Source organism: Ambystoma mexicanum, chromosome 12 (assembly GCF_040938575.1).
Source record: "Ambystoma mexicanum isolate Mex_15411 chromosome 12, UKY_AmexF1_1, whole genome shotgun sequence".
In the NCBI taxonomy this organism is placed as follows: domain Eukaryota; kingdom Metazoa; phylum Chordata; class Amphibia; order Caudata; family Ambystomatidae; genus Ambystoma; species Ambystoma mexicanum.
The window spans coordinates 598915336-598938621 of NC_090936.1; the positions used below are offsets into that span (position 1 = coordinate 598915336).

At 50.0% G+C, this 23286-nt stretch overlaps 1 protein-coding gene across 2 annotated transcripts in view; it reads left to right on the forward strand.

The window, feature by feature from the left end:
- The window catches only part of RNF20 (ring finger protein 20), an 838977-nt gene that overhangs the window by 567922 nt on the left and 247769 nt on the right, over positions 1 to 23286 (forward strand). For both annotated transcript variants that reach the window (XM_069628987.1, XM_069628986.1), the window contains exon 14: positions 2132 to 2249. In XM_069628987.1, the coding sequence (XP_069485088.1) occupies positions 2132 to 2249 (118 nt within the window). The remainder of the gene's footprint in view (positions 1 to 2131; positions 2250 to 23286) is intronic.

A 23286-nucleotide genomic window follows, 5' to 3' on the forward strand; every position in this document is an offset into this window, starting at 1 on the left:
CGTGCATCCTACCGGGTGATGTCGGAGGAGGTCCTCGGGGACGGCGCATCAACGTCATCGACGCAGGACACAGACGCCAAAGATTTTCCGAAGCAGCACAGCTGTGGACATTCCCTGTCATAGATATGGAATACGTCGTCGGACCATCCCATCGAAAGAACGTTACCAGGTAAGAAAGTAACTTGTTCATCTGGTGTAGGGATATGAATGTGGACCCTTTTCAATGCAGTACCCCAATGGTGCTTTCTTTACTATTGCATCGAGGCAATCTGAGGCTCCAGATCGGGACAATTAAACGATATGTGGCTGCACTGTCCATTTTAAAGAGCTCCTCGGAAGAGGTTTCCTACTTCAAAATTCCACTAATCATTCAATTCTTGAAAGGGCTTATGATGTGTACCCTCCAGTCCCTTTTCGTGTCCCAACTTGGGATTTAAATCTGGTACTTAAGTTGTTAACTTGTATACCTTTTGAGCCTCTGCACTCATGTCCCTTGAGGCTTCTAACATTAAAAACTGTCCTCCTTGTGGCGTTAAAATCAGCCCGCAGGGTTAGTGAGTTACAGGCTCTCTCATGCAAACCTCTGTATACTACTTTTTACAAAGACAAAGTCGTTCTTAAGGTTAAACACTTTCTTACCAAAAGTAGTTTGACTTTCACGTCACAAAAGATCATATTACCAACGTTCTACCCTCCTCCTCATTTGGGCAAAGAAGAGGAGAGAGTGCATAGACTGGACCCTAAAAGGGCTCCGTTTTTACATTTCAAGAATGTCAAAATTGTGTCAGGATGACCAACTTTTTGTAGGTTATACTGGCCATAAATTGGGATTAGCGGTGACAAAACAGACCATATCCCGCTGTATCTTTTGGCTATAATTGAGTGCTACAGATTGGCGGGAAAGGACCCACCGGATGGGCTTTGAGCCCTTTCCACTAGGGAGATGGTTACTTCTGCGGCCCTGAAGAGGGGAGTCCCTGCAGCAGATATTTGTTCAGCTGCAACATGGGCATCAATGCATAACTTCATCAAGCTTTATTGCTTAGATGCTTCTTCTTCCAATTAAGGTTTATTTGCCAAAGCAGTACTTAATTCCGTCAATGACAAAAATAATTAGTTCTCCCACCTCCAAAATTACCACTGCGATGGGAGTCTATCATAAGATGAGGAATACGTTGGAGGACACAATCTATTAGAAGAACAAGTTACTTACCAACTGTAACGTTCTTTCGACTGGATGTTCCTGCCACGTACTCCTCATCGCCCCTCCCATCCTACCCCGCAGTACAGTTTACGTTAGTTACACTTCTCTCACACAAAGGGTCTTTTAGTTGTGAGGCACACCTGAGTATTCATCGAATATTTCCTTGAAAAAACAGAACTGAAGCCACTTATACTGATGGTGACGTTGACACGGTACGGAGCCCGTCGAGGGACATCAACGCCACAACCTCGTGCACAGCACCCTCTGCCGAGAAAAATGTTTTCCAAAGCTGGCGGATACGAATATCATAAAATGAGGACTACGTGGGAGGAACATCCAGTCGAAAGAACGTTACAGTTAGTAAGTAACTTGTTCATCTGTCTTATATAAAGGGCTGAAGAGGGGATTCTATTTGTCCAAAAGCTCAGGATCCAGTCCTGGTTTATTTAAGAGTAGTCCAACACAGGATTCTGCATTTGTACCTGGGATGACTGCTTCAGAAATATAGGTGATGACCTGAATAGTACTGGGTAATAGTCCAGTTCACAGTTTACCCCGGCACTGAACTTTTGAGGTCAACTGAAGGTTAGGTCGGGCAGAAGATCAGTGGTTGAGCAGTGTGCTACGCGCTTTACTTAGCAAGGCTCTGGCCATGTCCACAGAACCAAAAAGATGGTCACGTTTCTGGAGGAAAACCAAAATGGTGAATGAGTCTTAAATTGGTTGAAATGAGTGCAAGTGTGAGAATATGCGTTGCCCTCTGCTCTGAGCCTTTGACCAAAGTCCCCTTTTCTCTCTTCTGATTATTTTCCCTCTTCTGTTGTGTGTGTTGCCTCTTTCAGTTTCAGCCCATTAGGAGCCGCCTCTTTGCTCTCCCATGTGTCTCTTCTGTTCTCTGATCTGTTTTTTTTGTCCTTGCATTGGCAGAAAAGCTCAGGAAAGTCAGAAGGAGATGAAGCTTTTGCTGGACATGTACCGCTCAGCTCCGAAGGAACAACGAGACAAAGTGCAACTCATGGCAGCAGAGAAGAAGGCAAAAGCGGAGGTATGTGTGTCTATGGCTCTTTATGTAGCAGATGGCACACCTAGGGCCGAAGTATGTGTGTGTATGTATCTTTAGCTCTCTTTCATGTCTGCTCTGTCACACTGTACAGAGAACGGCAACTGATGTTTATAAATGTGTGTGAAATGGGGAGAGGGGCTTTCTACACAACGATCAGAAGAGCTAGTGCAGGGCTTGTTGTATGGGAAGAAAGTGGAGTCCACTGAACTAGCAAGGCATTATGCGCAAAGCCAAAATGAGTGTTTAATGCCTATACCAACATCGAAATATTTCCTTACAGTGGAATGGCATATTGTTTACTGCCATATTGGGAAAATTGAACATGACTAGTATTCTTACCTGTGGATACTGGCTTACACTGGTGCAGCCAATATGGACATTTTATTTTACAGTGTCATAGCATTTTTAATGGCATTCTGGCTAAAGTCAACATGATGCATGTTCTTATATTTGAATACTGGCTTAGATGAGAGCAGCAGTACGGACATGCTTTCTTACTTTGGCATGGCAATTATACTGGTGTTATGGGTAAAACCACCATGTTTATTGTTTTAGATGGCCATACTGGTCTACCTTGGTGCAGCCAGTATGCCCATACATTGGCATGGCATTTTCTACTGGCATTATGGGCCAAGCCAAACTGGTAGTGGTTAATTGGATGCTGGTCTGATGGGCATAGCCACATCATAGGCATGTTTTCTTGAAGTGGCAGGACATCATGGCTGGCATTATGAGCACAGCCAGCATGGACCTATTTTCTTCATGTGGCATGGCATTAAGAACAAAGCAAAAGTGAGTTGTGTTACATGGGGCTACTGACACGATTGCACAACCAGCATGAAAAGGTTATTTTACACTGGCCGAAACTCTAATATGTTGGACAGTGCAATTATTCAGCTTTTCACAAAAAAAGGCACCATTTTAACCAATGACTAAAAAAAAATTGGCAGACTAACACCCTTCAAAATCCCCCATTGTTGGGGCTCCCATGCTACTCTCGGTCGCTTCAACAAGCTTGTGGAAAATATTTACACCCCTACAATGAGAAAATTCACCAGCAGCTTCTGAATACTGCCCCCACAGGAGTCACTCACCCCGCTGACATTAAAACCTGGTGCCGCCAATGAAGTACAGGCAACACAGTTCATTGTTTGAGGAGGCTAGGTGCAAGATTTGCATTAGATCCTATATCTCTGTAAATGTCTAAATTGCATTTCACCTCTGGGAACACTAATGTCATCATTGTCCACATTACTCTTTGTTCAATCTGCGTCTTTGCCACTTTAATAGAATCTTTTGAGTTTATCTATTCATACGCAGATAATACATACATTCTGATCCGAATGAACACAGACAGTTGTAAGGGTGCAGAAGTAAGGTTCGGACACAATGGTGGCATATCATTGGGTACAGACTTTTATTAAACAATAAAGGGTTGGCAAAATGCCTCTGTCCCTAAAGCAAAAGGGGGGTGGGGGGCTTCCTGCCTCAAGGAAAACTAGTGAAATGGTCAGGATGACCAAAACCAAAAAGTCTTGTCAGTGTCGTGCCCCAAAAGCCTAGTACTGTCCCCTTGTGCAAGGATGATATCTTCTCAAAGTAAAATGTTCGTGATTAAATAAACAATGTTCGTAAGTATGGAATTCCAAGGCTAGGGTTGCGCTCCTTTACCCTACACTTTTTCTACGTTCATTCCCTTTTTGGACTTCTAAGCCCTGTATGCTTTTAGATAAATGTCACAGTTCTTCTATCCCATCAACTTGGCACATTTTCCTGTCAAGCATAGGAATATGTCCTTTTCACTCCCAGAGTCCTTTACCCCCTTGTTCTCAGCCTCGGAAATGGGTGCGGGTCCCAGACTCGCAAAGATGGATACAGTTTGGTGTACTCTCCTGCCAAGTCTTTGTCCTCTCATGGACTGTCTTTCTCCTACAGGGTCCCAGACACTCTTCTTCATTAGTTTAGGCCTTTGCCTTTCACATGGGTGCGGGTCCAAGACTCACACTTCGTTGTGGTGTCGGTTTGGTTCACTCTCCTGCCAAACATACGCTTTCTCTCTTCTGATTATTCTCGTGGTCCCGGACCCTTTTATCACCTTCTGATTTCCAAAGGGTAGGATCCCAGACCATCTTATTCTTGGTTTGTCTTAGGTCCCAGACTCGCAGTTAGTTGTTGTTTCGGTTTTGTTCACTCTCCTGCCAAACATACAATTTCTCACGCCCTTGATTATTCTCTGGGTCCCAGACCCTTTCGTCTCCCTCTGACTTTCAAAGGGATTTGGCTAGCGGCCCCTCACAGCCCCTTTTCAGGATCCTAGACCCTCTTGTTCCAGCTTCTCGTTTCACCCCCTCGCTCCCCCGTACCTCTAACACCTCTTGTGTAACCCGCTTACCTGTTAGCTTCTTGGTTGTAGGTACCAGCATTTACTGATCTGCTGCGTGGTTCCTTGGGGCTCCAGTGGCGTTCGGGTAAGCAGCAGGGTCTACACCAGCTCTGATGACCTTTGAGTCTTCCCGGCGGTGCGTCCCTCCTCGTAGAAGCTTCGTCAGTGCGTGGGATGCCCAGAGATTCGTTTTGGCAGCAGCACGAGGGGGCCCTCCCAGCATGGACCTGGTGCTCCTTCTCCTTTTCCTCTGTTCACGGCTTCCTGTGTGGCTCTCATCTGCTCGCCCCGAGTATGGCTCCCGCAATTCCTCCTTGGAGGACCGTTTTCTCCCTGTGTCACAGCGGAGTTCACTTTGAACTCCTGCACTGATCATTTTGTTTTTGTTCGGGCCGATGACAAGCCGAGAGAAACTAGACCGCTCATGTTGATCCTTCAAAGTGATCCTCCGACTCTCGGTCATCTTCTTCGTCACAGTACTTCTTTCAAACTCTGATGCAAAGTACTTAGTTGGTATTAAATTCCTGTCCAGTGTATTATTCTAACTTCTTTGACAACAGAACATATTAGCCCTGGCTAAGAGGCTAATATGTTAGAGGGGGGGTAAGAGGAAAAAGAGGACTTACTACTCTGGGGGGGTGTTGGTGGTGCTATACCGGGGGCATACCGCGTCTCCTGAGAATAGTCATCCCAATCCCGTAGGGGGCTTTCTTCCTCTTGGTACACCATCCCCAGGAGGATTATTGTACTGTGGACGCACCGCCCTGGCCCCATGGGAAAGGTCTCCCACTAGGGCAGAAAGGACGACATCCTCAGATTCGTCACACAGTGCTCCAACTAAATGATGCACATTTTAACTAAACGAGCATCGACAACAAGCCAACGATTTTGACTTGTGTATAGTCTCTTGTCTTAAGTGCCATCGTACTGTCAGGTGCTTATTTCATTGAACAGTTATTGACTTCAAATGCATTGGTACTATCATCATTGGCCAGGTTGTCCATCAACATCCCTGGTTCTACTTAATTAAAAGTATCATACTATACCATTTTTCAATAAGATTGAAAATGTTTGTCGTTATAATATGCATACTCAGGCTCCTACACTCTTATTAACTTCTCCAGCAATGGATCTTTCATGGATTCACATGCTGTGAATATTCCCTGTCGTCAGGCTGGGAACCTCGGTCATCTTAACTTGGCGTTTTCCTATGGAAAACTTCGACACTTCAGTATCCTATCAACGTCCTTTTTGGGTCCTTTAGATCCCACCAATAGGACCTAGGGTTTAAATAGCCCTGCCCCCGCAGCTTCCCTTCAGATTTCAAACATCTCCAAAGTGTTGGATCACCTCTTGTTCATTGAGTTTTTTTGCACGTGCTTGTACTACGGTGGTTTGCAATGTCTTCTGGTTTGAACAAGTCTCTGTTCTGGCCCTGTGCGACCTCTGGGCTGAAGAACGTGTATGAGGGGGACGGGCATATGGACTGCATCTATTGCCTTTACCCTCATCACTCTGTTGACTCTTGCAAGATTTGTAGAGGTTTCTCACAGAAGACCCTTAAGGACCGCAATCGGCGGTTGATTTGTTGGCTTAATGATGGCACCTATGCCGCTTCCGAGGTGAGATCGGTGAGGAGCTTGTCCTCTGAGCGCCCTGTACAGGTGGTGGATCATTGCCGCGTGGCGTCGGCTGAGCCTCCGACAAAGAAATCTTGGCCGGCTCCTGGGTCGGAGGCCGCAAAGAGTGGTGGAGCCTCTTCAAGTAAACACCTGTCGAAGGGGACTGGTTTGTCCAAACATGGTCGGTCGTCCATTCCCGGGGGTTTGGAGGTAGGCCAGAGAAGTCCAGCTCCGGCAAAGGGGTATCTCAGGAAAAGGCCAAGTAAAACTTGTTGTCGAAGTGCTCCTCTTCGGGGGACCGTCACAGGTCATACTCTAGCCGAGAGTCCTCGAAGCACTGGTCCAGCATGGCTAAGCACACTGGTTCGCCTGGGAAATCTGCTCCGCAAGTTGCGGTTCCGACGGGAATTCCGTCGTCGAAGGTACCTCTGCCATCTACTGTACCGTTGTCGACGGTTGCGTCATCAGCTCCGGCAACGACGGGGTTTGATAAAGGCCCGATGCTGTTCTCGTCTAGGATGGATACTGAAGATTTGGTGCCGAGTGGCGCGTGGCAGGCTTCCGCCTTTGACTCGCTGATGCCGGACGCCATTTTACATCAAGAGGCAGCTACTTTTTCGGCGTCCTCGGAGGTGGACGACGACCGGGAGCAGGTGTTGGAACCATCGGCCTTGGGGCTGCAGTGTGTTGGACCTTTAATGTCGGGGGCCATGGGGGCTGTCCGGCTAGTTACCCGCTGGGGAACCCGCAGGCTATGTTGGCGCTGCAGGTTCTGTCCACATTGCAATCCTTGTTGGCCCAGCTGGATTCGAGGTTACCCCCTCTGTTTGTGGTTCCGATGGGTCCTGTCATGGACGCGGCTGGTGTTCCACTGCATTCGTCAGCTACGGCGGGGTTACCAGGGCCTCTGGCGGTGAGTGAAGATCGTCCTCGTTCCTACCCTGAGGAGGGTGATCTTCTGCGGACAGTGTGCCTCGTGAGTCCATGTCTACTGGCTCTTTGTCGCCGACGAGGAACGCGACGTGGGGTTCGGGCGGGGAGGTGGAACAGCCTCGTAGTACAGCACAACCATCCCCTCCCAATGATGTTGGGGCGTTCCACGCCATGATGGCTAAGGCATGTGTGGAATTTCGTTAGACTCCTGAGGAAGAGAGTAAGGAGTGCTTCCTGTTCGACCACATGGGCAAGAGATGGAAAGCTGTATTCTCCGTGCCTATTCTGGACCACGTGTGGCAGGAGGGCCTGCGCACAATGTGACATCCCTTCTCGGAACTGGCTGTCAAAGGGAGGCTGGAGAAGAAGTTTAAGGCCCCGGACTCTACTCCGAAGTGCTTAGTGTCGCAACCCACTCCTGAGTCTGTGGTTTCGGCGGCGGCCAGTCATAAAGCCCAGAGTCGGCACAAGTGTGTTACCCCTCCGGACAGTGACGGCAGGAGACAGGATGTCTTCAGGAAGAAGGTTTTGACTGTTGAGGCGACGACTGTGAAAGCGGCCAACTCCCTGGCGATCATGGCGCGCTATGATCGTGAGATGTTGCATCTGCTGGCACCTATTTTGGAACATCTGCCAGAGGAGCACCGCAAGTCCGCCATGCTTTTGGTGCATGAGGGGGGGGGAGCTTCCAATCACAGTATTAATATAGCCGAGTACGGCTTTAAGCAGATTAACAGCAGCATTGTACTGCGTCGCCAAGCCTGGCTTAAGTGCACAGACATTCGCCCTGAGGTGCATTATAAGGTTCTGGACATGCCTTGTGAAGGGGAGCAGTTGTTTGGAGAGAAAATTTGAGGCCCTCAAAGGTATGAAGGAGGACACTGAGACTGCTAAGTCGTTGGGAGCTTTGCAGAGTGGGCGCTCCTTTCGTTCCTTTCGTCCGTTCCAAGGGGCTTCGGGAAATGCCTGGTTTACTTCCACCAGGCACCGAGGTTGCGGTCGATCTGGGTATTCCTCCCAGGGGGTATAGGAGGTCGGCGCGGAAGAGTCGGGACTTTCAGGCCTCGAGGAAAAGAGGTGCACAGTCCTCCTCCTCTAAAGGGAGACAGGCTAAGCCACAACAATGACTGTCTTCAGGGAAACCTGCTGGGGGGCAGGGTGGCACTGCACATGGACGAGTGGTGCAAGATTACGTCGGACCGTTGGGTGTTGGACACGGTGCATCTTGGCCACTCACTGGAGTTTGAGTTCCCTGGTTTCCATTCCTCCAGTGTATACCGTGCAACCTCATCTTCACATCCTACAGCAGGAGGTTGTACTTATGCTGCAGAAAGGGGATATAGAATTGGTTCCGGTGGCCGAGAAAGGTCAAGGAGTTTATTCCCGCTATTTTGTCGTGAAGAAACCTAACGGCAAGTGGTGGCCCATTCTCGATCTTCGGGTGTTAAACAAGACTCTGCAACGCCTAAAGTTCAAGATGCTCACTCTTCTGGAAGTCATTCGGTCAGTGCAGCCGGACAAGTTTCTGGCATCGTTGGACTTACAGGACGCATATTTCCACATTCCCATGCGTCGACAGCACCGCAAGATCCTGCGGTTTGTCGTAGGAAACGATCATTACCAGGTTTGGGTACTCCCGTTTGGTTTAAAGTAGTCTCCCAGGACGTTTACAAAATGTTTGGCGCCAGTGGCGGCGAGGCTCCGACTGGAGGGGCATCACGTATACCCGTACCTGGACGACTGGCTGGTGCAGGGTTCATCGCCAGGGGAAGCGCAGGAAAGTCTTGGCGCTACCATGCAGCTGTTGGGACGGCTGGGCTTCGCCGTAAACTTTGAGAAGTCCTTTCTGTCGCCTTCCAGGGACTTGGTGTTTCTGAGGGCAGAGTTTGACTCGTCTGGGACTTGTGAAGCCTTCGGGCGAGAAGGTGATGAAGCTCCGGCAAAGGGCGGCGGAGTGGAAGACTGGTGCAAGGGTGTCGGTCCGGACCTACATGTCACTGTTGGGGGCCATGGCGTCATGCATTCCGCTCGTGCCAAACTGTCGTCCCTACATGAGACCAGTGCAGGAGTTCCTAGCGGACCAGTGGGCTCAGTCGAGGCTCGTGGGCCGATAAGGTGGTGGTCAACGACAGTCTGGTGGATGCTCTTCGCTGGTGGCAGTGCTCAGAGAATCTGGTTCGGGGCATGCCATTGCTGCAACCAGAGTGCCAATTCACGATTGTGGCGGATGACTCTCAGACAGGATGGGGGCACGCATCTCAGCGACTCACAGGTTCAAGTCCTGTGGTCTCAGGTGGAGGCTCGATTCCACATGTGCTCAAGTTGAGAGCAGTACATTGGGCCCTGAAATCGTTTCTGCCGCGTGTATGCAGCTCAGTGGTGACGGTGTTGACAGACAATACCACCGCGATGTTTTATCTCAGGAAATAGGGGGGCACGCATTCCAGGGTGCAAGGATCTTTGGCATTGGGCTCTGTCGCACGACATTGGCATTGCAGCGTTTCATCTGCCGGGAGTGTTGAATTTGCAGGCGGACGCGCTCAGCAGGGATGCCGGTCAGCTCCACGAATGGCAGCTGAAGGAGCAACAGGTGTCCATGATCTTCCAGAATTGGGGCCATCCCCTGTTGGATCTCTTCGCAACGAGGGAAAACAAACAGTGCAGTGAGTTCGCCAGCAGGTGGGCTCACCCAGAGTATCTACGGGATGCGTTCTTGTTCCCGTGGACAGGCCGGTTTGCTTATGCATTTCCTCCATTTCAGCTCATTCGACGGACCCTCCAGTGGATTCAGAGATACCCGTGCCATGTGATTCTGGTGGCTCTGTTCTGGGCCAGGCAGCTGTGGTTCCCGGGTCTCCATCTGTCCGTAGCAGAGCCGATTCGGTTGGAAGTGATGCCAGACCTGTCTCAGGACAGGGGCGCTGTGTGGCACCTCAATCCGGGATCTCTTCGCCTGACGGCTTGGCTCCAGACTTCTCAGAGTTTGGCCAGCTAAGGCTGTCCAGTGACTGTCGATGAATTTTGGAGGCTGCAAGAGCACCGTCCACGAATGTCTCCTATGCATGCAAATGGAAAGGGTTTTGTGTGTGGTGTAAGGGCCAGCCGGGGGTGGGCCCTTTGAACATTTCACATGAGCAAGTTCTTCCCTATTTGTTGCTGTTGGCATAAAGGGGCCTGGCGTGATCATCCATAAAGGTTCACTTGGCAGTGATTTCGAGATTTATTCGGAGGTGACATGCAGAGCTCCTCTGTGTAGTGATAGTCTGAACAAACATTTGTTGAAGGGATTGTTCCGTACTTTTCCTCCAGTCAAGAAATTTCCTCCGGTGTGGAGCCTTAATGTGGTTCTGTCAGGTCTGATGAGACCACCGTTTGAACCGATGTCGACGACTCCTTTGTAGTTTTTGTCCTGGAAGGAGGCTTTTCTGGTGGCCGTTACTTCGGCCAGAGGGATGTCTGAGTTGCAGGCGTTGGTTATGGACCCTCCATACTTGCGGTTCTTGAAGGACAAGGTTGTGTTGGCTACTAATCCGCACTTTATCCCAAAAGTGCTGATGGCTTTTCATAAACTCTCTCCTATTGTGTTGCCCTCGTTTTTGCTTCAGCCTCCACGCCTGCAGAACAGGCTTTGCATTTGCTGGATGTGAGGAAAGCGTTGACGTTTTATTTGAATCGTACTCAAGATTTCAGACAATCTAGACAGATGTTTGTGGCTTATGGGCCGTCCGTCAAAGGACAGGCAATCTCCAAACAAGGACTTTCGAAGGGGTTGGTTCCTCCAACGTATTCCACATCTATGACAGGTAATCATTTTGGCTCTTGCGTCAATGACGTCGATGCGCTGTCCTCGAGGGCCTCCATCGAGCCAACGTCACCGGATGTTATAAGTAGGATGCACGACGCCCGTAGCCTCAGTTCCGTTTTTTCTGCGAACGTGTTCGCTTTGGAGATCTCGGCGCGCCTCGGTTCTTCTGAGTTATATTCTATCGGTTCTTCGATCTTGTTTGCTTGTGAAGATATCATGTCTTTGTCTTCTTCTACCCTGTGGCCGGGTTTCAAGAAGTGTCAGGACTGTGGTTCCAAGATGTCGCTTACGGACCCGCACAACGCCTGCCTTTGGTTTCTCTCGGTGAGGACCATGCCACGGATGATTGTGACGATTGCCAGTCGTTAACATTGAAGGCCTTGCGGGAGTGGAAGAAGCTTTCTGTCGGTAGGGTTTCCAAGCCTCGAAAGTCGAAATCCGCTGAGCTTTAGACCGACTATTCGAGAGGCGACTCTCCGCGTCGTTAGCGTAAGTCCAGGGGGTCTCGGTCCGGGAGTGGTTCCTGCCATTCCTCTGCCTCTTCGAGGCACTCGCGGAAGCGCCATCACCGGTCGCCTTGCCCGTCCTTGTCCGAGGACTCCACCCGTCAGCGGGTTGCTTGTCCAACAAGCACTCTTCTGCTGCGGAATGGTATGCATTTCGTACGTAGATGATGGCGATTTTTCAGTCGCAGGGCTCTGTTCCGTCCGCACCTTCGAAAGAAGCTGGCAGGGAACGTGCTAGGGCCACCGCTCGCACGCCTTCGTGCTCGGGTGGTCGGCGTGATCATCGAGCGCCTTCGAGGTCCCGATCGGACAAGGTGGATCGCTCTAGTCATGCCCGCTCCCGCTCCAGGTCCTCGACACCCTCGAGACAGTCGGAGCCTGTGAGGTCTTCGAAGAAGACGTCGGCGCCATGTCAGTCGAGGGACTCTCTCGAGGCTCCGCCTCCGAGGAAGTCGTCGGCGCCGGGGCCATCGATGGACACGCTCGGGGCTCTGCCCTCGAGGCCTGTGTCGAAGTCATCGGCGCCACGCTCGACGCTGATTCTGTCGATGCCCTCAACGCCTTTCGAGGATGCTTTATCGGAGGTACCCCGTGCATCGGTGGATACCCGGATGAAGGCCCTGAAGAAGTCAGTGAGACCTGTCTTTGAGCCTTTTTCTGTGCCCTCCTCCAGGTATTTATTCCAGCCTCTGGATTATATTTCTGAGGTGGAGGACGGGTCTGAGGAAGGTTTGGTTCCGGATGAGGTTCATGACGAAATATTGTCTGGGCATGGCCAGATTGAAGACTTGCGTCAGTCTTTGCATGACACCAGTGGTCTTGATAACTCCCCGGAGGTTGAGTTTGGCAGGCCTGAGCCCGGTACGCATGCTGACTCTTCGTACAGGCGGCTGATATCAAGGGTGACAGCGTACTTGGGGTGGTCTGCGCCACCAGTAGATTTTCTGCAGGGTGACCTGACAGATGTCTTGGACCAAGGTCCTCCTACTGACCCGATACTGCCATTCTATATGGCCATGCAAAGAAGGGTGGTGGTGGCTTGGACTGCTCCGGAGAGTCTCCCGGCAGTGGGTAAGTCGTTGCCAAAAAAGTACCGTCCAGCTAGTGGTGACCCCAGCTACTTGTCTATGCACCCTACTCCGGAGAGTTTGGTGGTTCAGGCGGCTACAGCCCCCAGCAAAACAGGCGTCGTACCCTACCATCCCTCCTGATAGGGACGACAAACGTTTTGACGGTTGGGCGAAGAAAGTCTTTTCTTCAGGGGGTATGGCTTTGAAAGCTGCTAACTCTGTGTGGGCCTTAGCACGTTTCACTCACACTCTGTGGTATTGTTTTATTGGTGTCTGAACATATTCTCGAAGGGGAGGAACGGGATGGCTTTCTTGCCCTTGTACAGGATGGCAAGGATGTCATGCATGAATCCGTTCAGTCGGGTCTGGACGTAGCAGACTGTCAGCCGGTCCATGGCGCGAGCACCGTGATGCACATATTTGCATGGTTGCGGAAGTCGGGGTTTGCTCCGGATGTACAAGCCCGGCTTCTCAACATGCCCTTTGATGAACATCTTTTTGGCAGCAAGGCTGACGAGAGCCTTGAGAGGTTGCATACCTCGAAAGCTGCAGCAAAGTCGTTGAGCGCTGCAGTTCGCCAACCTCTTCCTTTTTGTCCTAGGGAACAGCAATGGAGGGGAGGTTCCTTTCGATACTACTCTACCTTTGGTAGATCGAGGGGAGCTGAAAGTCAAAGGGGCCAACGTAGGAGTACCAGAGGTGGAAAAGAAGGTACTCTAGGTGCCAAGGCCGCTCGGGCAGCTGCCTCTTTGCCCTCAGACACTGCCGCAGCCACTTCAGCTCAGTCATGAGGCCATATCCCATGATTCGCCTGTTGGGGGAAGGCTGGCGCAGTATCTTGTAGAATGGCGTGCCATTACTTCAGATGTGTGGGTTCTGGAGATCATAGCCCACGGCTACCGTCTTCCTTTCCGGCAGAGACAATCCACCAGGGAATCACTCTTTGAAGAGTCCGGATCCGCTCCTTGCGCAGGAAATTAAATCCCTGCTGGAGAAAGGCGCCATGGAACTGGTGCCTGTAGCAGAGAGGAACAAGGGATGGTATTACCCTTATTTTTTGATTTCGAAAAAAGACCGGGGATTGAGACCCATCATGGACTTGCGTGGTTTGAACTAGCTCCTCAGGAAGGACAAGTTCAAGATGGTTACTCTCTCTCAAGTCCTCCAGGCCCTTCAACTTCCGGACTGGTTGGTGTGTCTTGACCTCGAAGACGCTTACTTTCATGTGCCGATTCATCCCAAGCACAAGAAGTACCTGCGGTTCGCAACTCGCACTTTCAGTTTCGGGTCCTGCCGTTCGGATTGACCTCCGCCCGAGTGTTTTCACCAAGCTCATGGTGGTGGTGGCAGCGTATCTCAGGAAAGGGGGGGATTCACGTCTACCCCTACCTGGACGATTGGTTGAGCAGGGCGCGCTCTCACGAGCAAGTCCTCGATAATCTGTCAGTCGCTGGGCTTCTCCTTCAACTTAAAGAAGTCCCATTTGACGCCAGCCCAGCAGCTCCAGTACATCGGAGCAGTGCTCGACACATCCCTGGGGCAGTGTTTCCCTCCCCAGGTGAGGGCTCATCACATTCTTCAGATGGTGCACAAGTTTCAACATGCCCAGAGTCTCCCGGCATTCGAGTTCTTGAGGTTGCTAGGCCCCATGGCATCCTGCATTCTCCTGGTGCCAGAGGCCAGGCTGTGGATGAGATCTCTGCAGTGGGCTCTCAAGATGCAGTGGTCGCAGTCCTCTGGCAGGATGTTGGATCCCGTTCAGGTGCCATCCTTGGACACCCAGGATCTTCTGTGGTGGGCCGTCGAAGGCAATCTGATGAAGGGGGGCTCCATTTTGGCTACCCTGGCCGGAGGTGACCATCGTGACGGAGGCATCCCTCACGGGATGGGGAGCTCATGCCAACGAGTTGACGGTCAGCAGTCATTGGTCTCTGTCGGAGTCCAGACTCCATATCAATCTGTTGGAGCTGAGGGCCATCAGGCTAGCTCTGAAGGCTTTTCTGCCATCTGTGCAAGGGAAGAATGTCCTGATTCTGACGGATAACATAGTGGCCATGCACCACCTCAACAAAAAGGGGTGGGCAGGGTCACTTCCTCTGTGCAGAGAGGCGATGCAGCTCTGGTTCTGGGCCAATTTCGATCTCGGCAGTTCATCTGGCCGGAGACAAAAACGAGGCGGCGGACGCTCTGAGCAGGCAGAGCACGGTCTCTCACGAGTGGGAGCTGGCTCAGGAGGTTCTCCTGGAGATCTTCGCCCTTTTGGGGACCCCTCAAGTGGATCTCTTCGCCACCAGTGTCAACCGGAAGTGCGAAAGATTCTGCTCGCGGGAATTTCCTCCAAGAGGAGCCTTAGGGGGTGCATTCGTAGTGGAGTGGTCCTTCCCACTGCTGTACGCGTTTCCTCCAGTCCCAGTCCTTCCGCAAGTGCTGAGGAGGTTACGGAGGTTTGGCTCATTGCTCCAGCATGGGCCCGGAGAACGTGGTACCCGGAACTTCTCGACATGTCCATCTGCCCTCCACACCGTCTTCCCTATCGAGACGATCCGCTTTCACGGGGGGGGGGGTCAGGTTCCATCCAGAGGTCAAGTTGCTCAACCTTCATGCTTGGCTTCTGAAAGGTTGAGGTATAAGGATTGGGACCTCCCTGAAGACGTAATGGAGGTGTTGCTTTCGGCCAGAAGGCCTGCAACAAAGTCCCTGTACCGTTACCGTTGGAGAAAGTTCTGTGACTGGTGCAGGGTTAAGAATGTGGATTTTTTTTCATGTGCCATTCCTGTGGTTCTGTCTTTTTTGCTTTCGTTAGCCCAAAAGGGCCTGTGAGTGGGTACCATTAAAGGTTACCTGGCGGCGCTGTCCATATTTCAGCGCTCATCTGAGGAGTGTTCTTATTTTAAGATTCCTTTTGATGTCTCAGTTTCTGAAAGGGCTCACTAATGTGTTCCCACTATCACCTTTCCAGGTGCCCGGTTGGGATTTGAACCTAGTTCTAAAATTCCTAATGGGAGCTCCGTTTGAGCCTTTACATTCTTGTCCTTTGAGACTGTTGACTTTGAAAACTGTATTTTTAGTTGCGGTCACATCCGCCCGCAGAGTGAGTGAGTTGCAGGCACTTTCCGTTAAGCCACCCTTCACGGTGTTCCATAAGGACAGGGTTGTCCTTAGGGTTAGTCCTCCTTTTGTTCCGAAAGTGGTGTCTGAATTTCATTTAAGCCAGAAAGTTATTCTTCCGGTGTTCTATCCTCCTCCGCATCCTGGTAAGGAAGAGGAGAGGCTCCATAGGTTGGATCCTAGGAGAGCTTTAAGTTTCTACATATCTCCCATGTCCCGGGTCAGAGTGGACGATCAGCTCTTTATAGGATACGCTGGAACGCGTTTGGGACAAGCTGTTACTAAGCAGACTTTGTCTAGATGGATTATCTTGACAATTTCTGAATGTTGCCGCTTGGCGGGTAAGGACCCTCTCGTAGGCTTATGGGCCCATTCTACCAGGGGTGTGGCTGCCTCTACTGCTCTGCAGAGAGGTGTTCCCATTTGTGAATCAGCCACATGGGCCTCTGTCCATACTTTTGTAAAATATTATTCCCTGGATTCTATCCATGGGCAAGATTTGGCCTTTGGCAATGCGGTCCTTTATTCTGCAATCTAATTGGGCATTCTAAATTTCTACATTCTAAATATTTTTCCTACATTCATACGTTGGTACTGCTTTGGGAGTCTGTCATAGATGTGGAATACGTCGAAGGAACCAATCCCTTCGAAGAACAAGTGACTTTCTTACCTGGTAACGTTCTTTTGATGGGATGTTCCGACGACATATTCCACATCGTTCCCTCCCGGCCTGCCCCGCTACTGAATTTCTTATGCGATTTGCAGCTTACGTTTCCGCAAGGCTTTCTGTGGTTATACTGGCAGAAGATTGGTGCCACACTTTCTGGGGAAAAAACTACAACTGAGGCTATGGGCGTCGTGCATCCTACTTATAACATCCGGTGACGTCAGCTCTACGGAGGCCCTCGAGGACAGCGTATCGACGTCATTGACGTAGGACTCAGACGCAGAAAATGTTTACCGGTCATAGATGTGGAATACGTTGTTGGAACATCCCATCGAAAGAACGTTACCAGGTAAGAAAGTAACTTGTTCTTCTTTCTGTTGGGTGTCCTCTATTTCGTTCTGCCACAGTAAAGCTGGAAAGACTCGGAGGGCACATTCGACAAGGTCTACGGCTTTGTCACTGGCATTATAGTGAGGGATTCCGCTAGTGGACATTTTCCAGGCGGCCTCCTGGGCGGTCCCGGATACATTTACCCGGCATTACTGTCTGGAGCAGCAGCATGGTGAGGATGTGCAGGTGGGAAGGGCGGTCCTGCAACGCCTGTTTCAATAAGGTAAGCCCTGCAGCTTCGGGGTATTTATTTGAACTTGGATCACTGGATGGGTTTCTTTGTCTCATGTATGTGATTGTTTCTGTATTGGTTTGCCTTTACACTCCGCCATGCATGATTGGTATTGCGACGTAATCTATTCACAGCATGCGAATCCATAAAAGATCCAATGCTGGCGAAGGGAGTAGTTTCTTACCTATAACTCCATTTCTCCAGCGTTGGTATCTTTCATGGATTCACATGCGCCCGCCAGCCGCCCCTGCAGGCAAACCGGATGCGGGTTGCCTCCACTTTGGAGGTTAAAATCTGAAGGGAAGCCGCGGGGGCGGGGCTATTTATACCCTATGTCCTATTGGTGGGATCTAAAGCACCAAAAAAGGACGTTGATGGGACACTGAAGTGTCGAAGTTTTCCACAGGAAAATGCTAAGTTAAAATGACCGAGGTTCCCAGCCTGACGACGGGAAATATTCACAGCATGTGAATCCATGAAAGATACCAACGCTGGAGAAATGGAGTTACAGATGAAACTACTCCCTTCTAAGGTCTACTGTTTTTGTACGCCTTTTGAAGATGAGGTGCACTTTTTTCCAAAAAAGTTCCAAACAGGATTGGAGTATGGCAAATGGTCCATTTTGAACCCTTGCAAAATGTTTGATGCCTGTACACGCGTTCGTTCACACCTAGATTTGGCTCTGTGGGAGGTGTCTCGACACTGGCCAACATAGAACAGGGCTTGCAAGTACAGCGCAAACACTCTGATCTTGCTTAAAAGCGTATTGCATGTACTTTGTTTTACAGCTCCCAGTAAGGCTTTTTATTTTAATAAACTCTTTATTAACACTTGGCAATGCATCATACATCACAGTACAGTACATTTGGCTTTGTAGGTGGGCATCCACTGGGGAGACAAAGGGGCACTAGTGTGAATAGTAGTTTGCCATGGGGAGGATACACAGATATGTTCCTGGGTGATTCACTTACAGAACTTGACAACAGTTAGGTGCACAGAGCAGTACAATCAAGAGTCTGGGGCTGTATCAGCAGCTGGAGGTAGACATAAAACGTATGCAGTGAGGGACCCCCAAATGTTTCTTGGGCGAAAGTCATTTGGTTGCATTTGCGCCCAGTGTTCCTCCATGTCGTTAGCCCACACAACGTCTCTCAACCAGTGGTCCTTGATGGGGACATTCACACTCATTCATCTCAGTAGTACACATTTTTTGGCAAGGAGAAGGCACAGCTTTACAAACTTATTTACACTGCCCATGGGAGAATCAAATACGTGAAACATACAAGATAGTGGGATGGGGCAGATCTTTTGGCCCGTCATTTCCGACATTACAGTGCATACATCGCCCCAGAATGGTTGCAATTTCGGGCACTCCCACATTATGTGAAAGTATTTGGCATTGGGACCTTCATTGGAGAACAGGGGCAGTCTGGCTGGTGTGTAATGTAGCCTGTGTAATGCCTTCAATTTTATACGTTGAAATTTAGTATTATATGACACTGTGTGTGTCTGCTCGCACATATCTGACCAGAGATCGTCCATGATGTCGGTCTACAGGTCTGCCGCCCATTTAGAGCGAGCCTTGTGTTGTGGAGGGACCAGGCGACCCTGCACGCTCTGGTATAGGGATGACACCAGGATACGGCTACCACTTGCAGTCAGGATATATTCTGAGTGGGAAGGTTATGCCCAGACATGGGTCCCGAGTCTGCCGGGCCTACAGACCCAAGCTACTCCTCACTGATTACGCCCAACAAGGCTGAAGCATGTCTGGGGATGCTTGTGGTCTCGTGCAGAAGGGATGTGACCTAGCAGTTCCGTCTGGACTGCCCCTTTTGGGGTAGGACCAAGCCTGATATGCATATAGTTTTTCCCCTTCTGTAACAGCTTGGCAGGCTGAAAAATGATGGTCTGGAGGGTTACCCAGAGCTTTGCCCGTGGTTATGATTCCAGCCATCACCTTTCTGTTTTGCCAAAGTCACCCCAAGTGGGACGGGTATACCCAGACGTGGGTCCCGAGTCTGCCGGGCCTAGAGACCCAAGCTACTCATCACTGATGACGCCCAACAAGGGATGTGACCTAGAAGTTCGGTCTGGACTGCCCCTTTTAGGGTAGGACCAAGCCTGATTTGCATATGGTTTTTCCCCTTTTGTAATGGCTTGGCAGGCTGAAAACCGATGGTCTGGAGGGTTACCCAGAGCTTTGCCCGTGGTTATGATTAATTCAAAACCTTTCTGTTTTGCCGGGATATATTCAAGTAATATGCCATCTACTGGCTCCGCAGGGAATTTCAACCACAGTTTTTTTACATGCTTTGCGAAAACCTGTGTATTGTAACCATTGTGTTGATGCGCGGTGTGCAAGTTTTGGGGCGTCATAGGCTGGATAAAATTACCTTCTAGGTATAGAGACCCAAGGGGAAGCTGTGTTGCCCCCAAATTTTGCATGAACCAGAGTCCAACTGTGGTAGGTCGGGTACATACTCCCATAAGGGGAGATTCCTGTGGTATGGGGTGGGTGAGTCAACCATTTTTCAAATTTTGCGCCAGGGGTGTGCAGTGGTGCTGGCCGGGTCAAATCCGCAGCTGTCTGCAAACTGGGCGTGAAAGACCAATGAGCACAGGTCTTTGTCACCCACTTGAGTGTTTTTCCAAGTACGTGTGAGGGGGGTGGGTCCGCAGAGTATCGGAGTGTAACAAATAGCACCTGTGCAGCCATCCAATACAGGCAAAAGTCTACGGTTTTAGTTATTCTCCGCCTTTATTAATATGAACATGATACCAGGTTTTTGGCGATTGGCAGAAATTCTACCCATTTACAAAAAAGGGGGCGGAGGGATCTGCCGGCCAATATCGAAGGTCACAGTTCTACGCACTTTAGACGAGCATCTTTGTAGACCATTCAACTGCTGCTTTCAACGAATCCTCCAATTCGGCAACAGGGTCGGGCTACAATGGGCTTCGTTCTTGCAGTACGGAGAGGAGGGGGGACCGATTATCTATTAGAGAATGCACCCTTTCACACCCTTTATACACTGCTTTTGTCTAGCTACCTTTGTCTTTACATTTCACAATGGAGAACACTCGGGGATGTCACTTGGGGGTCGCCAGGGGTAGCACGTGCCACTCCTGTGGCCCCAGGTGCTACCCCTGGCTTCTCCTCTGCGACCCTCTGCCCTGCAGCGTGGCCACTCGGCTTCATGCAATTTACTTTCAGGTGGGGTCTTAGAAAGATGGGCTGATTTTGAAACACACTTTCACATCGACACGTGCGTTTGTGTAAATGCGATCTTTTGAGTCTGAGAGGAGGGGGCTAGGCTGCTCTGCTCTTTCGACTGGCTGGCACCTGGGCATACTAGTAGCCCAACTTGATATATCATTAATTAATGAAATATTTGTTAACAAGGTTGCAGAGCTGAGCACAGGATCGGGATTCGAACCTGGCTTGATGCGTCGTCTTGCTCCCGAGGAATCCTCCTGGCCCCATTACCCGGGTCTCTCCCTGGAGGCTGGTAACAATGCTGCTGGAGGAGGGAGGGACGGAGCAAAGCGGCACCTACTTCATCTGAGGAGGAGACATGCAAGCAAGGGTCTGCGTGCTCTCGTCTGTCTCAGGTAAATCATAGTGAGACTGTTTGGGGGGGCCCAACTGAGGCCTTAGGAGGGTGTTTTGTCAAAAGTCTCAAAGTCTACATTTGTCAAGGTAGGTCTCAGCAACTGTATGTCTGTTTTAGTTTTTGGATAAATGTGCTGTTAACCGGTCTTGTTTGCGCTTGTAAGCAAAAGTGCCAGCACGTGAAGGGTCATTTACAGCGGGCACCCAGCGCGCCCCTTCCTGTGTAATGCCCTGGCTGTCTTTAGTTCTGCATGCCTGCTCTACCAGCAGATTGCATGCACGAAGCATCAGCCGTGTGCATTTTCTCCCAGACAAAATGGAAAGCCCATCGACTGGGAACGGACCTGTCCCTAGAAGTTGAAGGAGTCGGGAGGGAAAGATATAAAAAGGCAAAACTGCGCTGGGAGAGGTTAGCGGGCATGGGGTGGAGAAAGCGTGTGCAAGGGGTTAGATGAGAGGAGGAGTTTAGGTAGGGGAGTGATGGGAAACAGAGCTGCGAGGTGAGAAGAAAGTGATGGGCATGGAGACTCGGAATTTAAACCGTCCTGAAAGCACGGGCTCTAATTTATGAAGTCGGTGACTGCGGCACTAGTGTTGCAGTGTGACCAGAAGCAGCCAGCCTTTAATCAGAACGTTAAAGTGAGCTGCGTGAATTACAGGCAGTACACACAGTACAATTTATAAACTCCTGTTCTAAAATGTCAGCCATCGTGATGCATTCTGCTGCTTCTGCATATATAACCAGTGCCGGGGGCCCATGTCACATCTCCCACCACACGCTCTTCTACACATTCCACGGGTGCACGAGTTAGCCCACCTGCAGTCTCCATCCACCAGGGGATTCAATACTCACGGGCTTGTACGCAGAAACAACAACCTCTCGCCAGACATGTGAGAGCGCTGTGTGGCAGACAGGGTGTTTTCCGACCTTCCCTCCGTTGGCAAATGAAGTGGAGACTCCCGTTTGCTTGGAACAATGGACATTGTTTGCAAAGATCAATGCATCAACGTGACGGATCCTGGCATCACTTGACAACCCCTCACGTTCCCACGCTTTCGTCTTCCACAGCACGTGATCACTCCTAACAGTTCAAATGCATTGGAAGACATGGAAGCGTTGCTTCACAGCTGATTTCCTCAGGACTGTTTGGCGTTTTGTTCGTTTATTGGATTCTTAATTCTACGACCACGGACTGTTATACAGATTGCTTTGTCTTGCCCTGATTCTACAACCACGGACTGCTATACGGATTGCTTTGTCTTTGCCCTACATTTATCATCGTTTTGGACATCGTTTGTTTACTTTGCTGGTATCCGACCCCGGATTCTGTTTATCAGACTGCATTATGGATCTGTCTTTGCTTGGAACTCCAGGCCTTTGGCCTCCTGCTGGCGTTTGCCTGGTGGTGCACTCTAGCCACGAACTACGTTTTGTGCACTTCAAGTGTTCATCGCTTAACCAACCCTCATTGGAAACCTGCCTCATGTTCCCTGTCCCTGACCCCTGCCATCATCGCACTTTGGGCGGTATTCCCATACTTTTAGGTAAGCGGTGCTCCTATTGTTCCTTACTGTATCTATTTGCTACGTTACATCTCTTGAATAATTACCCATTGCTTTACAGCACTCAAGGGGTCCTTCTGGCAGTTCCTGGTTCCGGATCTAACGGCTCACTACACACCTGTGGCCTCAAAGATTGCACAGGCATTGAATATTTTACTGCCTGTGTGGTACTTGGGGACGGAGGTATTTTTTAATCTGCACGACCATCAAGATTCAGAACAGCCCAGCATGCCCGGACCCGCACGTGAGTACAGCAAAAGGCCTCTTCTTGGGGGTGGGGGGTTCACTGGAGATGTGGAAACCATGCTCACTAGTTGGAAGGGAGAGGAGCTGCGTGACAACGTATAAAGGATGGGGAGAAAATAAACACCGTTGGGAGGAGGGCCCGTTCTGAGGTAAGAATCTTACACATTAGATTGCTGCAATGGTCTGCTTGAGGCGTCGATGAGTGTATGATGTAAGGTCGGCTGCTTCTCCAGGAATGCGCTCACTGGCAGATATTGGATGCCTTTGGTGTGCACTGCTGGCCCAATTGATGTGTTGGGTGCCTAGTCCTGGCTCCGCTTTATGACAGCCACTTGTGTGATCCTATGCACACTGGAGTCTTATCTTCATCTCGCTGTGCAGTGCGGTGACTGTCTAATAGGTTTTAAGCTCATAAGTTAAAACACGCTCTGTGCCGTGCTTGATTCGTGACAAGAAGCAACCCTAGCACCTAGATGCCCGAAGGCTCTGCGCGGTGCTATAAATGCAAAAATAGGCACCGGTGTGGAGGGGCCTAGAAGACAATGGATTTTATCGCCCTCCGATGCTCTGGCTGCTCTTCTATTATGGGAGTTATTTATTAAAAATGACCTTGGTAGTATATTATTATATTTCCATTACTTTTTATGTATGTTAATATTAGAATTTGAGATGGCCATACAGTCGTAAGCCTTCTTTGCAGCAATGATTATCTCTTGAACAATAACATATCTATCATGCACTTTAACGTGATTTATTAAGTGGGCCTCCAGTGAAGAACGATTCAAGCAATGCCAGGGCCTGCTACAGTGCACTATGCTACGCAATAGAATTTAGCAGCAACAGGGCCCTCGTTTTAAATAGAAAAATGCGCCCTGTGT